The following is a 15,350-nucleotide window of genomic DNA, read 5'->3' on the forward strand; positions in this document are numbered from 1 at the left end:
CCCCAATGACGTACCTCTCTCTTGTCCTGTCTACATATTTTGCTACACTTACCCCTCGCCCACCCCCTTACCCTCTTCACATTCTCATCCTAATCTAAGTGGAAAGAACCTACTCGCATTTACTGTCTATACCCCTCATAATTTTATATACCTCTATCAAATTCCCCCTCATTCTTCTACGATCCGAGGAATAAAGTCCTAACCTGTTCAATCTTTCCCTGTAACTCAACTCCTGAAGACCTGGCAACATCCCAGTAAATCTTCTCTGCACTCTTTCAATCTTACTGATATCCTTCGTAAATTAGGTGACCAGAACTGCAAATAATATTCCAAATTTGGCCTCACCAATAACATATACAACCTCACCAAAACATCCCAACTCCTATACTCAGTACTTTGATTTATGAATGCCAAGATGCCAAAAGCCTTCACAACCCTGTCTACCTGTGACGCCACTTCCAGGGAATTATGTAGCTGAACTCCCAGATCCCTTTGTTTCTCCGCACTCCTCAGCGCCCTACCATTTACTGTGTATGTCCTACCTTGGTTTGTCCTTCCAAAATGCAACACCTCACGCTTGTCTGCATTAAATTCCATCTGCCATTTTCTGGCCCATTTTTCCAGTTGGTCCAGATCCCTCGGCAAGCTTTGAAAGCCTTCCTCTCTGTCCACAACGCCTCCAATCTTGGTGTCATCAGTAAAATTGCTGATCCAATTGACCACATCTATATCATTGATATAGACAACAAACAACAATAGTCCCAGCACAGATCCCTGAGGCACACCACTGGTCACAGGCCTCCAGTCTGAGAAGCAATCATCCACTACCACTGTCTGTCTTCTCCCACACAGCCAATTTCGAATCCAGTTTCCAACCTCTCCATGGATATCTAGTGTCTGAACCTTCTGAACTAACCTCCCAGGTGGGACCTTGTCAAAGGCCTTACTGAAGTTCATGTAGACAACATCCACAACCTTTCCTTCATCTACTTTCTTGGTCACCTCCTCGAAAAAAACTCTACAAGATTTGTTAAACACGATCTACCACGCACAAAGCCATACTGACTATCCTTAATCAGCCATTGGCTGTCCAAATACTTGTATATCCGATCTCTCAGAACATCTTCCAATTATTTACCTATTACTGATGTCAGGATCACCGGCCTGTAATTACCTGGTTTACTATTGGAGCCTTTTTAAAACAATGGAATAACAAGAGCTACCCTCCAATCCTCCGGCACTGCACCGGTGGCTGAGGACATTTTAAGTATTTCTGTCAGGACCCCTGCAATTTCTACTCTAGTCTTTCTCAAGGTCCCAAGAAATATGAAGTCAGGGCCGGGGGATTTATCTACCTTTATGCGCTGTAAAGCAGCAAGCACCTCCTCCTCTTTAATCTACAAATGTTCCATGACACTACTGCTTGTTTCCCTTCCTTCCATATACACTATGCCAGTTTCCTGAGTAAATACCGATGCAAAAAAAAAACTGTTTAAGATCTCCCCCATCTCATAAGGCTCCACACTCTGATCTTCTAGGGAACGATTCTGTCCCTTACTATCCATTTACTCTCAATATATTTGTAGAAATCTTTACCTTCACATTATCTGCCAAAGCAACCTCATGTCTTTTTGCCTTCCTGATTTCCTTCTTTAGTATTTTCTTACATTTTCTATACTCTTCAAGTATCTCATTTGCACTTTGTTGCCTATACCTGCTATACACTTCTCCCTTTTTCTTAACCAGATCGCCAATATCCTTTGAAAACCAAGGTTCCCTATGCCTGTTAACTTTGCCTTTAATCCTGGCCGGAACGTGCAGACTCTGCACTAGCAAAATTTCGCCTTTGAACTTGCTAACCACATCCTTGCCAGAAAAAAGAATTGTTCCCAATCCACTCTTCCTAGATCCTTTTTCATTTTCACGAAATTTGCCCTTCTCCAATTTTACCAGAACATTAAGCTGCCAGTTCTGCCCCTCCTGCCACCAAGTCTCACTGATAGCAGTAATGTCGTAATCCCACGTGTCAACCCACGCCCTAAACTCATCTGCTTTACCTGCAATACTCCTTGCATTGAAATAGATGTACCTGAGAATGTTTATATCATGCAAAAATTTTTTTCTTCATTTCTGTCCTCTCATGTTCCTTATCCTCCTCCACCTCACTATCTGCTCTAACACTCTGGTTCCCCTCCCTCTGCAAATCTGGATTAAATCCCCCGGAGCAGCACTGGCAAATATACCCGCAAGAATGTTAGTTTCCTCACACCACCCCCCCCCCCCCAGTTCAGGGGCAAACCGTCCCGTCGGAACAGGCCCAACCTTCCGGGGAACAAAGCCCAATTGTCCAGAAACATGAAGCCCTCCCTCCTGCACCATCTCCTTAGCCACGTATTTAGCTGCACTCTCCGCACATTTATATTTACAGGGACTTTACTCCTGACGCCGGTCCCGGGACCCGACCCGTTTACAGACCCGGAGCGGAACCGGAGCAAATTCTCAGCCACTGGTTTACATCCCAGGTCGCGAAGAAAGGATAAAGTTTCCCCGTGAATTTATTCCCAGTGAAGGTGTGGAGATGGGACTTGGTCTCCGCGTTGTAAAATGAAACTGTCCCGGACTCGTAACTGAGATAAACTCCCACCCTCCCGGGGATGGGACCGGCAGCGAGACGGGACTCGGGGGAGGGGCGAACACAGGACACGTCATAATCCCGATGTAACACGTCACAATCCCGATGTAACACGTCACAATGCAGCCCGATGACCCAGAATCCGGTCTCCGGACTCAGTCTGACCCGTCTCTTCCTCTTCACAGACTCTGCGGCGACTCCCAGAAACCAGAGCCGATTCCCCGTCACCTCCACCTGCCAGTAATGTCTTCCCGATGTGAATCCCTCCGATCCCAGCACACAATCCCAGAATGTGAATCTCTTCCCGGTGTCAGGGAGATCCCTCCAGGTCCCGGTACATCTCACACTCTTCCGATCCTCAGACACTTCGACCCACGGATTCGCCGTTTCCACATCCAGGGTGACAGAGACTGGGGGGAGAAGCAGAGAATTAGAGAGTCCCAGGGGATCGGGGGGAGGGGGGGAGACTCGTGCAGCGCGGCCCCGGGGATCGGGGCGAGACTCGGACAGCGCGGTCTCGGGGATCGGGGGGAGACTCGGGCAGCGCGGCCCCGGGGATCGGGGCGAGACTCGGACAGCGCGGTCCCGGGGATCGGGGCGAGACTCGGACAGCGTGGCCCAGGGGATCGGGGGGAATCTCGGGCAGCGGCCCCGAGGATCGTGGGGAGACTCGGACGGCGCGGCCCGGGGATCGGGAGGGGGAGACTCGTGCAGCGCGGCCCCGGGGATTGGGGCGAGACTCGGACAGCGCGGCCCCGGGGATCGGGGGAGACTCGGACAGCGCGGCCCCGGGGATCGGGGGGAGAATCGGGCAGCGCGGCCCCGGGTATCGAGGGGGAGACTCGGGCAGCGCGGCCCCGGGGATCGGGGGGAGACTCGGGCGGCGCGGCCCCGGATCGGGGGGGGGGGGGGGGGGGCGGAAGACTCGGGAAGCTTTTGACTCCACAAAAGCGGATGGACAACATAGGTCTTGATAAAGTGTTTCAGTCTGAACCGTTGAATGTTTACTCTTTTCCATAGAAACTTCCCGGCCTGCTGTTCCCCCAACAATTTGTGTGTGTTACTCTGCTTTAAATATACTCAATTATTTGGCCTCCACAGCTGCCTGTGGCAGATTCACTATCCAGTGGATAAAGGAATTCCTCCTCATCTCTGTCCTAAATGGACAACCCTATAGTCGGAGGCTGTGCTTACCGTTCTCGACCAACCCACATCCTCCCAACATCAACTCTCTCCAGACAGGTGACAGAGAGATCTGGCGAGACCCTTCATCAGGACCTGTGTAGCTTGAATTACCAGCATCTGCAGACTTTCTCCTGTTTGATTTTTAAAGCAGAAGTTAATAAGTAAACTTCTTGATCAGTCAGAGTCCCAAAAGTTATGGGGAGGAGGCGGGAGAATAGGGTTGTGTGGGATAATAAATCAGCTATTCTTCTAAACACCAGTGAGTACAGGCCCAGAACCAACAAACACTCCTCAAATGTTAACTCTTTCATTCCCGGATTCAATCTTCTCTGAACCCTGACCAATGTCAGAACATCCTTTCTTAAATAAGGAGCCCAAAACTGCACACAGTATTCCAAGTGAGGTCTTACTATTGCCTTATAGAGCCTCAACATCACATCCCTGCTCTTATTCTCTATTCCTCTGGAAATGAATGCCAACATTGCATTCACCTTCTTCACCACCGACTCAACCTGGAGGTTAACCTTAAGGGTATCCTGCACGAGCACTCCCAAGTCCCATTGCATCTCAGAACTTTGAATTCTCTCTCCATTTAAATAGCCTGCCCGTTTATTTCTTCCACCATCGTGCATGACCATACACTTTTCGACATTGTATTTCATTTGCCACTTCTTTGACCATTCTCCCAATCTATCCAAGTCACTCTCCAGACTCTCTGTTTCCCCTGTGGAACACCACTGGTAACCGGCAGACAACCAGAATGGGATCCTTTATTCCCACTCTCTGTTTCCTGTCAATCAGCCAACGCTCTATCCACATATGTAACTTTCCCGCAGTGCCATGGGCTTTTATCTTGTTTGTCAGGCAGGATTTTCCTTTAAGGAAACCATGCTGAGTTTGGCCTATCTTGTCATATGACTCCGTAACATCATCCTTGACAATTGACTCCAGAAACCTCCCAACCACTTCTCAAGCTAACAGGTCTATAATTTACATTTTGCTTCCTTGCCCCTTTCTTAAATACCAGAGTGGCATTTACAATCTTCCACTCCTCCGGAACCATGCCAGAATCTATTGACTTTTGAAAGATCATTGCTAATGCCTCCGCGATCTCCACAGCTACTTCCTTCAAAACACAAGGGTGCATTCCATCTGGTCCTGGAGATTTATCTCCCCTTCGACTATTCAGCTTCCTGAGTACTTTCTCTGTCGTAATTGTGACTGCGCACACTTCTCTTCCCTGACACCCTTGAGTGTCCGGTATACTGCTGCTATCTTCCTCAGTGAGGACTGATGCAAATACTCATTCAGTTCCTCAGCCATCTCCTTATCTCCCATTACAATTTCTCCAGCATCATTTTCTATCTGTCCTATATTCACTCTCACCCGTTTTTTATTCTTTATATACTTGAAAAAGCTTTTAGTATCTTCTTTGATATTATTTGCTAGCTTCCTTTCATAGTTCATCTTTTCCCTCTTAATGGCCTTCTTAGTTTCCTTTTGTAAGCTTTTAAAAACTTCCCAATCCTCTGTCCTCCCACTAATTTTTGCTTCCTTGAATGCCCTCTCCTTTGCTTTTACTTTGGCTTTCACTTCTCTTGTCAGCCACGGTCGCATCCTTTTTCCATTTGAAAATTTCTTCTTTTTTGGAATATATCTGTGTTGCACCTTCCTCACTTCTCGCATAAACTCCAGCCACTGCTGCTCTGCCGTCCTCCCGCTAGTGTCCCTTTCCAGTCAAATTTGGCCAGTTCCTCTCTCATGCCATTGTAATTTCCTTTACTCCACGGAAATACCGACACATCGGATCTCGGCTTCTCTTTCTCAAATTTCACAGTGAACTCAATCATGTTACGATCACTGCCTCCTAGCGGTTCCTTCACCTCAATCACTCTAATCACCTCTGGGTCATTACACAATATCCAATCCAGTACCTCTGATCCCCTAGTGGTCTCAACAACAAGCTGTTCTGAAAAACCATCTCGTAGACATTCTACAAATTCTCTCTCTTGAGATCCAGTGTCGACCTGATTTTCCCAATCCACTCGCATGTTAAAATCCCCCACAATTGTCATAACACTGCCCTTCTGACAAGCCTTTTCTATTTCCTGTTGTAATTTGTAGTCCACCTCACTGCAGCTGTTAGGAGGCCTGTAGATAACAGCCATCCGGGTCCTTTTACCCCTGCTATTTCTTAGCTCAACCCAGAAAGATTCTGCACCTTCCGATTCTATATCACCTCTTTCTAATGATTTAATATCATTTCTTACCAATAAAGCCACGCCACCCCCTCTGCCTACCTGCCTATCCTTCCGATACACCGTGTATCCTTGGACGTTCAGCTCTAAGAGACATGCATCCTTTAGCCACGTCTCAGTGATGGCCACAAAATTATACCTGACAATCTGTAGCTGTACGACAAGATCATCCACCTTATTCCTTATGCTGTGTGTATTTAAGTTTAACACCTTAAGTCCAGTATTTGGCACTTTTTGTTTTGATTGCACTGCAACTCATCCCATTGGCTGCAAATTTGCCTCATCGCCTGCCTGTCCTTCCTGGCATCTTTACTGCTCACTATCTTAGATTTATTTCTGTTTTCCCCCATCCCCCTGCCAAATTAGTTTAAACCCTCCCTAACAGCTCTATTAAACATTCCCGCTACGATATTGATCCCCTTCGGGTTCAGGTGTAACCCGTACCCTGGCACATGGAAGGCACATGCAGTACCTGTCTGTTCCCCTGACTATGGAATCCCCTATGACTACCGCATTCCTCTTCTCCCTCCTTCCCTCCTGCACAACAGCGCCAGGCTCAGTGCCAGAGACCGTGGCCGTCCCCTGTCAGGTCATCCCCCTCAACAGCATCCGAAACGATATACTTGTTGCTGAGGGGGGCAGCCACAGGGGTGCTCTCCACTATCCGGGCATTTCCCTTTCCTCTCCTGACAGTCACCCAGTTTTCTGACCCATGTAGCCTAGGGATGACTACCTCCCTGTAGCTCCTGTCTATCACCTCTTCATTTTCTCTAATAAGCAGTAGGTCATCAAGCTGCAGCTCCAGATCCCTAACACGGTCTCCGAGGAGCTGAATCTCGGTTCACCTGGTGCAGATGTGGCTATCAGGGAGGCTGGAGGTCTCCCAGGATTCCCACATCTGACACCCTGAACAAAGCACTAACCCTGCAGACATACTATCTAATTCTACAGGAATGAAACAAAGAAAGATACCAAACACACAAACTTTTTAAACTGTTAGCTAATGTGCCCTGCTGTTCCCCCGTCTGTCCGGGCCGATTTGCCAAGGGGAGAAAAAGAGTCGGTGCCTCGCTCTCGCCTCTTCCCGTTACCGCCTAAGTCCGTTGAGCCAAAGCCCTACACTCTGCTGCCACCCACTCCGCTGCCCGCTGAATAGGGTGGTCATCTTTTTAAACTCTCCGCGCTGTCCTGCGCAGTCTCGCCGTTCTTGAATGCGAAGTTTTTTTTAAAAAACTGCCTTCCTTCAGAATTTAGCTCCCACGCCGCCCTTCTTGTCCAATCTAAAAAAACACTTTCAGTCCTGTATTCATCAGCCTATTCCACACTGTCCACATGAAATTCAGCAAGGCCTTTGATAACATATATAACATATAACAATCACAGCATGGAAACAGGCCATCTCGGCCCTCCTCGTCCGTGCCGAACACCGGTTCGTCCTGCGTCCCGCCCACTGACACTCCAGCCAATGGAGGCAAGATACTCCCAGTGGTGTTCTCTGATTGGCTGTGAGTGTGTACGAGGTCGGGCTGCTGCCGGGGGGGGGGGGGGGTGGCTGGAGATGTCAGTCACAGTTTGTTCTCAGAATCAAAGCAAGTTCACCGAGCCTCAAAGTTCAAAGTAAATATTATTTTTTTTTAAGTTTGTATTGAACACAAACAAAAACAGAAACACTAAACATACGCTAACAAAGCCAGAGAATCACACAAAAGCAGCAGCAAATATATAACCATTAACTTTAAATATACAAATAAACAAGGAAATCCACTCTAGATACTGTTGGACAGAAGGAACTATATCTAAAAGAAGTCACAAAACAGGAATATTTACAGAGATAACACAAAACGTTGACAGATTTATACAGTCTTTACAGTTTTCTGTTTATGGGAAGTTTTCAGAGTATAAACGTATAGTTTATATACGTTTGACGTTTGAAGTCTGACGTAAATATCTAAATGAAGGTTTCTTATTGCTGTGTTTGCATTTATGGATATAAAATTTGCTGCAAATTAACAAAAGATTTATGATAAAGAAATGATCCCTGTGAGATTTGGTGTTATTAGTAAACCCAAATAAGACATTTTGAAAACAAAAAGTAAAATCCACATTAATATAACCATATAACCATATAACAATCACAGCACGGAAACAGGCCATTCCGGCCCTCCTAGTCTCCACTCCTTTCCTGTCCATATACCTATCCAATGTTACCCTAAATGACACAACTGAACTGGCCTCTATTACTTCTACAGGAAGCTCATTCCACACAGCTATCACTCTCTCTGAGTAACGAAATACCCCCTCGTGTTTCCCTTAAACTTTTGCCCCCTAACTCTCAAATCATGTCCTCTCGTTTGAATCTCCCCTACTCTCAATGGAAACAGCCTATTGACGTCAACTCTATCGAGGTAATTTTAAATACCTCGATCAAATCCCCCCTCAACCTTCTACGCTCCAATGAATAGAGACCTAACTTGTTCAACCTTTCTCTGCAACTTAAGTGCTGAAGCCCAGGTAACATCCTAGTAAATCGTTTCTACACACTCTCTAATTTATTGATATCTTTCCTATAATTCGGTGACCAGAACTGTACACAACATTCCAAATTTGGCCTTACCAATGCCTTGTACAATTTTAACATTACATCCCAACTTCTGTACTCAATGCTCTGATTTATAAAGGTCAGTGTTTCAAAAGCCTTCTTCACCACCCTATCTACATGAGACTCCACCTTCACACTGTTATTCCTAGATCTCTCTGTCCAACTGCATTCCTCAATGCCCTACCATTTACCCTGTATGTTCTATTTGGATTATTACTGCCAAAATGTAGAACCTCACACTTCTCAGCATTAAACTCCATCTGCCAACGTTCAGCCCATTCTTCTAACCGGCATAAATCTCCCTGCAAGCTTTGAAAACCCACCTCATTATCCACAACACCTGCTACCTTAGTATCATCGGCACACTTACTAATCCAATTACCACCCCATCATCCAGATCATTTATGTATATTACAAACAACATTGGGCCCAAAACAGATCCTCCATCCCGATAAACAATTATCCACCACTACTCTCTGGCATCTCCCATCTAGCCACTGTTGAATCCATTTTATTACTCCAGCATTAATACCTAACGACTGAACCTTCTTAACTAACCTTCCATGTGGAACTTTGTCAAAGGCCTTGCTGAAGTCCATCTAGACTACATCCACTGCCTTACCCTCGTCAACATTCCTCGTAACTTCTTCAAAAAATTCAATAAGGTTTGTCAAACATGACCTTCCACGCACAAATCCATGCTGGCTACTCCTAATCAGATGCTGTTTATCCAGATAATTATAAATACTATCTCTAAGAATACTTTCCATTAATTTACCCACCACTGATGTCAAACTGACAGGTCTATAATTGCCAGGCTTACTTCTAGAACCCTTTTTAAACAATGGAACCACATGAGCAATGCGCCAATCCTCCGGCACAATCCCCGTTTCTAATGACATCTGAAAGATCTCCGTCAGAGCTCCTGCTATCTCTACACAAACTTCCCTCAAGGTCCTGGGGAATATCCTGTCAGGATCTGGAGATTTATCCAATTTTAAATTTCTTAAAAGCGCCAGTACTTCCACCTCTTTAATTGTCATAGGTTCCATAACTTCCTTACTTGTTTCCCACACCTTACACAATTCAATATCCTTCTCCTTAGTGAATACCGAAGAGAAGAAATCGTTCAAAATCTCTCCCATCTCCCTCGGCTCCACACATAGCTGACCACCCTGATTCTTTAAGGGACCAATTTTATCCCTCACTATCCTCTTGATGTCGATGATAGACCACACTTAGAGCATTGTCTGCATTTCCGGTTACCGAATATGGGGAGGATGTCATTACACTGGACAGGAGGCTTCAGGAGGATGTTACCAGGACTAGGGGCTTGGGTTAAAAGCAGAGAGTGGATAAGCTTGGGCTATTCACCTGTAGTGTAGGATTTTCAGGTGTGATCCCTTATCAAGGTAAATTATTCATAAGGAGCTTAAATAACATTTATTTTTCCAAGAAATGGGAGTACAGAACCAGAGGCCTCAGATTGAAAGAGAGACAGGAATTTTTTCTGAGTGGTCTATCGGGTAATATTCTCATAGAGAGGGAGGTTGGTAAATGGAATTTGCCCTCAGACCTGTAGAAACAGGTAAAAATAAAATATTTTAAAATAAATTTGGGCAGGTACACAGATGGGAAATGGTTAGAGGGATGGGGGGGGGGGGGCAAACACACACAAATGGGCCGTGCTCAAGAAGACATCTTAGTCTTGCAGATTGATGAAGTGGGCCGTGAGTTCAACATCCATCAAACCCTCCCAGATCATCCTCCTGAGGAATCTCACCCCGGAGTCTGTCTGTTAAGTGTTGATGTGACGTCACGTCAGAGGGCAGCTCAGTGCCACAGAACAGACAGACTGGGTAAGGACGGCAGATTTCAATCCTAAATGGGAATTTGTACCTATTTCTGTGGCCGTTTGTCGCACTCTGATAGTATATTGTGTGTGTGTGTGTGTGTGTGTGTGTGTGTGTGTGTGTGTGTGTGTGTGTGTGTGTGTGTGTGTGTGTGTGTGTTGATTGTGGTAAATATCCGTGTGATGTGTATACACATTGAAGGAGAGTGTGCAGATTGAAGAATTAGTATGTTACAGTGTATCATCACATGTCTGGTGTGTGTTGACAATGTGTTATACGTGATTGAGTTGTTTAAATGAATAAATGACTGTCTCTGAAGAGATTGGTATCCAGGTTACTGAGGGAAATAACAACATACATTGCTGAGGCTCTGACTACAATCTGCCAGTCCTTCCTGTGTATGTGTGTGAGGGAGCTTTGCCAGGCCGGTTATGCTGTGTGTGCTTCTCCCGAGATGAAATCTTGACCCACGTCAATGCTTGTTGGTGTATCCGAGTTCATTCTCACAATGCTACAATGTAGTGGTCTGACCACCATAAGACATAGGAGCAGAATTAGGCCATTTGCCTATCGAGTCTGCTCCGCCACTCAATCATGGCTGATCCTTTTTTTCCCTCCTCAGCCCCACTCCCTGGTCTTCTCTCCATAACCTTTGATGCTGTTCAATCTGGAACCTATCAAGCTCTGCCTTAAATACACACAACGTTCCACAAATTCAACAGCCGCTGGCTCAAATTTCTTCGCATCTGTTTTAAATAGACCCCCCTCTATCTTGAGGCTGTGCCCTCTTGTCCTAAACTCCACCACCATGGGAAACATTCTTTCCACATCTACTCTGTCTAGGACTTTCAACATTCGAAAGGTTTCAATAAGATCCCCCCTCATCTTTCTAAATTCCAGCGAGTACAGACACAGAGCTATCAAACGTTCCTCGTATGAGAACCCTTTCATTCCTGGAATCATCCTTATGAAATGAACCTTCTGCAATGCCAGCACATCTTTTCTGAGAAATATTGTTCAGAATACTCAAGGTGAGGCCTCACCAGCGCCTTATAAAGCCTCAGCATCACATCCCTGCTCTTGAATTGAATGCTATTCTGAACCACAGATTAAAAGCCAGGAGCAACAGGGTCTGGGACAGCTTCTTCAACCAGGCCATCAGACTGATTAACTCATGTGGACACAACTGAATTTCTATGTTATATTAACCAGCCTGCTGTACATATTATTCATCATAAATTACTATCAATTGCACATTGCACATTTAGACGGAGATGTAACATAAAGATTTTTAATCCTCATGTATATGAAGGATGTAAGTAATAAAGTCAATTGAATTCAAATCAATTTCTTGTTTTTTTTTCATCCCAATCATTCTTTCAGTTCCTCACCGTAGATATTTAAAAGCTTTCCAACCCTCCGTCTTCCTGCTATTTTTTGTGTCGTTGTATGTCCTCTCTTTTACCTTTACATTAACTTGTCTTCCCTTGTCAGCCACGGTTTTACTATTTTGCCATTTGAGTATTTATTTATTTTTGGAATACATCTATCCTTCACCTTCCTCATTTTCCCAGAAACTGACATCATTTCTGCTCTGCTCTCATCCCTGCCAGCATCTCCTTCCAATTTGCTTTGGCCAACTCCTCTCTCAGACCACTGTAATTTCTTTTACTCCTCTGAAATACTACAATGTCAGACTTTACTGTCTCCTTATCAAATTTCAAGTTGAACTCAGCATGTTGTGAGCACTGCTTCCTAAGGTTTCTTTTAACTACTCACCTCTGGTTCAATACATAACACCCAATCCAGTAGAGCTGTTCCCCGAGTAGGCTCAATGACAAACTGCTCTAGAAAGCCATCACATTGCATTCAACAAACTCACTCTCTTGAGATCCTTTACCAACCTGATTTTCCCAATTGATCTGCATGTTGAGATCTCCCATGATTATCATAACATTGTCCTTTTCATCAGCCTTTTCTATTTCCAGCTGTAATCTGTGGGCCACAACCCACTGACTGTTGGGAGGCCTGTATATGACTGCTGTCAGTGTCATTTTTACGTTTGCCAGTTCCTTACCTCAACCCACAAGATTCAACATCTTCCAGTCCTATGTCACATCTAGCTGATGATTTACCAGCAGATACACCACCCCCTCACCCAACCTTCCTATACCACCGATACATTGTGTAACCTTGAACATTCAGCTCCCAACTACAACCATCCTTCAGCCACGATTCCGTGATGCCTGACAATCGGTAATAGTGCAACAAGATCATCCACCTTATTTCTCATACTCCATGCATTGAGATATAACACTTTGTGTACTGTATCTACAACCCTTTTAAATTCTGCATCTCTAATGCACTGATACTCACCTTGCTGGCTGCAATTTTGTCCTCATATCTGTCATGTCGGACAGTCTGACTGCATGCTATCTTTTGCATTTTACCATCAGTCCTAACCCTTCATTCCAGTTCCCAACCCCCTCTAAATTAGGTTAAACCCTCCCCAACAGCTCCATCAAACCTCTCTGAGAATATTGTCTCTCTCAGGTGCAGGTGCAACCCATCCCTTTCGAGCAGGTCATTCCTCCTCCGGAAGAGATCTCATTGATCCAAGAACCTGAAGCCCTGACCCTTGCATCAGCTTCTCAGCCATCTTTAATCTGCCAGATTGTCCTGTTTCTACCCTCACCAGCACGTGGCACAGGCAGCAATCCAAAAATTACAACCCTGGAGGTACTGCTTCTGAACTTTCTACCAAGCTCTCCAAATTCTATTTTCAGGACCTCTTTGCTTTTACTTCCAATGTCATTGGTCGCAAAATACAACAAGATATCTGGCTGTTATACCTCCCTTTCTAAAATGCTACAGACACGATCTGAGAAGTCCCTGACCCTGGCACCTGGGAGGCAACATACCATTCAAGTGTCCCATTCACATCCATAAATTCTCCTGTCTGTTCCCCGAACGATTGAGTCCCCTATCACTACTGCTCCCTCTTCTCCCTCTAACAACAGTGAGAGTTGCCGATCCAGAAGGGGGAAGACCTGCGTCAATCAGATACTGGACTCACAGGGCACAAAGTAATGGAACTAATGTAATTGGAACCCATATGAACCAAGATATCTGGCTGTTTTATCTTCCTCTCGGAAATGCTGCGGACACGATCCGAGTCGTCCCACCCTGGCACCTGGGAGGCAACATACCATTCGGGTGTCCCATTCACGTCCACAGATTCTCCTGTCTGCTCCTCCGATGATTGGAATAAACTTCAGTTCCCTATCAGCCTATTATTACTGCCAATCTTTGCCTCAAATTATCTTAATTGTGTCTCATAAACAAGGAGAAAATAAAACTTTGTAAGTTTTACCTCGGTTAATGTCATTAAGTGTTTCTCTCAACACTGTGTTCAACAAATAGATGTGATCGAATTTTTCAACCGGTAGGGCCTCATCTGTCACTGACAATTCCTGGACATCGTCACTGATTCTGTAAATATTAAACTGCTGGTGATAAACTGGAATTTTGAAGTATTTTACAAATCCATACAGGGTTTCAGTAAAGAGCATGTCCTACCTCCTGTTTCGATGAGCTTCCTCCTGAAATAAATAAAAGCACAAATCTGATTAGACTTGGATCTACTGTCCACATCCTGAATTTCATCCAAATCATTACAAGGTGAGTAAAATTCCCACTCCCACAGTCACAAACACACACCAGCAATACAGAACCACGGGGAAAATTACAGGGAATATTTCTCAAAATTAGACCATTACTGAGAGGATGAAACTTACAGGAAAGACAGGACAGGCTGTGCATTACCATTTGGATAAAGCGTCAGAATAATAAAATGGAACAATTGAAGATTAGTGATGGATTTGATTGCGCGAAGGTGGAAAAAGTACCTCATTATGGCGAACACGAGAGGACACAGGTGCTTGGAAGTAGTACGGAGGAGATGTCAGGTAAGTGTCTTGGAATGGGTGGAATGAGCTGTCGGCAACGAAGGTGGAGGCGGATGCGATAGGGTCTTTCACAAGACTCCTACACAGGTACATGGAGCTTGGAAAAATAGAGAGCTATGGCTAACTCGAGGTAATTTCTAAAGTCAGTAGATGTTCGGCACAGCATTGTGGGCCAAAGAGACTGTATTGTGCTGTAGGTTTTCTTTGTTTCTATGTTTCTATTTATGGGGAGACCTTCAGTCAAAAATAAAATGCCAGGTGGTTTTTAATAAAACCCACAAGAAATTTAGTGAAGTGGATGTGGAAATCAATGCCACAGGAGTGGTTGAAGTGGATCAGCAGACATTGAATGTAATGGGGAGGCTGGATAAAAACGTGAGGGGCCAGGGAGTTCGGGGCACTGTTGCTGGGTGCAGTGAGTAGGTGGCAGGAGGCTTGTGGCCGAGGGGAAATTGATAGAAGATGGAGCGAATGGCCTGCTCATGACGGAGAATGGGACACAATCCCATGTAAAACTAATTCGAAAATGTAGAGACAGTGAAAGTTTTTGTAATCTGATGGAAACCGGATATGGAGGATAAGTCTGATGTGTGGGTCACATTCTTTGTTCTCACTGATTGACAGAGAGACCCTCACACCCACCGCACCAGACACATTTACAGCCTGTGACTGGAACTGTGCGTTAATGGGAGTTTTAGAGGATATTTAATGCGGTAATTAAGGACACAATCAGCAGCTCTGTGTTATGATCAGAGTAAATCATTTCAGTGAAGATTGCATTCTGTCCTGGGACGTACAGAAGTTGTGGAAGTCCAGTTTTGGGACAACAACCCTGAACAGTTGCATCAATTGTCT

At 45.1% G+C, this 15,350-nt stretch overlaps 1 protein-coding gene across 1 annotated transcript in view; it reads right to left on the bottom strand.

Moving 5' to 3' along the window:
* Positions 1-2,295: 2,295 nt before the first annotated feature.
* The window catches only part of LOC140720207 (zinc-binding protein A33-like), a 37,021-nt gene continuing 23,966 nt past the window's right edge, over positions 2,296-15,350 (bottom strand). The window contains exons 5-7 of the mRNA XM_073035094.1: positions 14,107-14,129; positions 13,901-14,019; positions 2,296-3,042 (exon numbers count right to left, since the gene is read on the bottom strand). Coding sequence (XP_072891195.1) covers positions 2,468-3,042; positions 13,901-14,019; positions 14,107-14,129 — 717 coding nt within the window. The 3' untranslated portion in view covers positions 2,296-2,467. The remainder of the gene's footprint in view (positions 3,043-13,900; positions 14,020-14,106; positions 14,130-15,350) is intronic.

This window comes from Hemitrygon akajei, unplaced genomic scaffold (genome assembly GCF_048418815.1).
Source record: "Hemitrygon akajei unplaced genomic scaffold, sHemAka1.3 Scf000038, whole genome shotgun sequence".
Lineage (NCBI taxonomy): Eukaryota > Metazoa > Chordata > Chondrichthyes > Myliobatiformes > Dasyatidae > Hemitrygon > Hemitrygon akajei.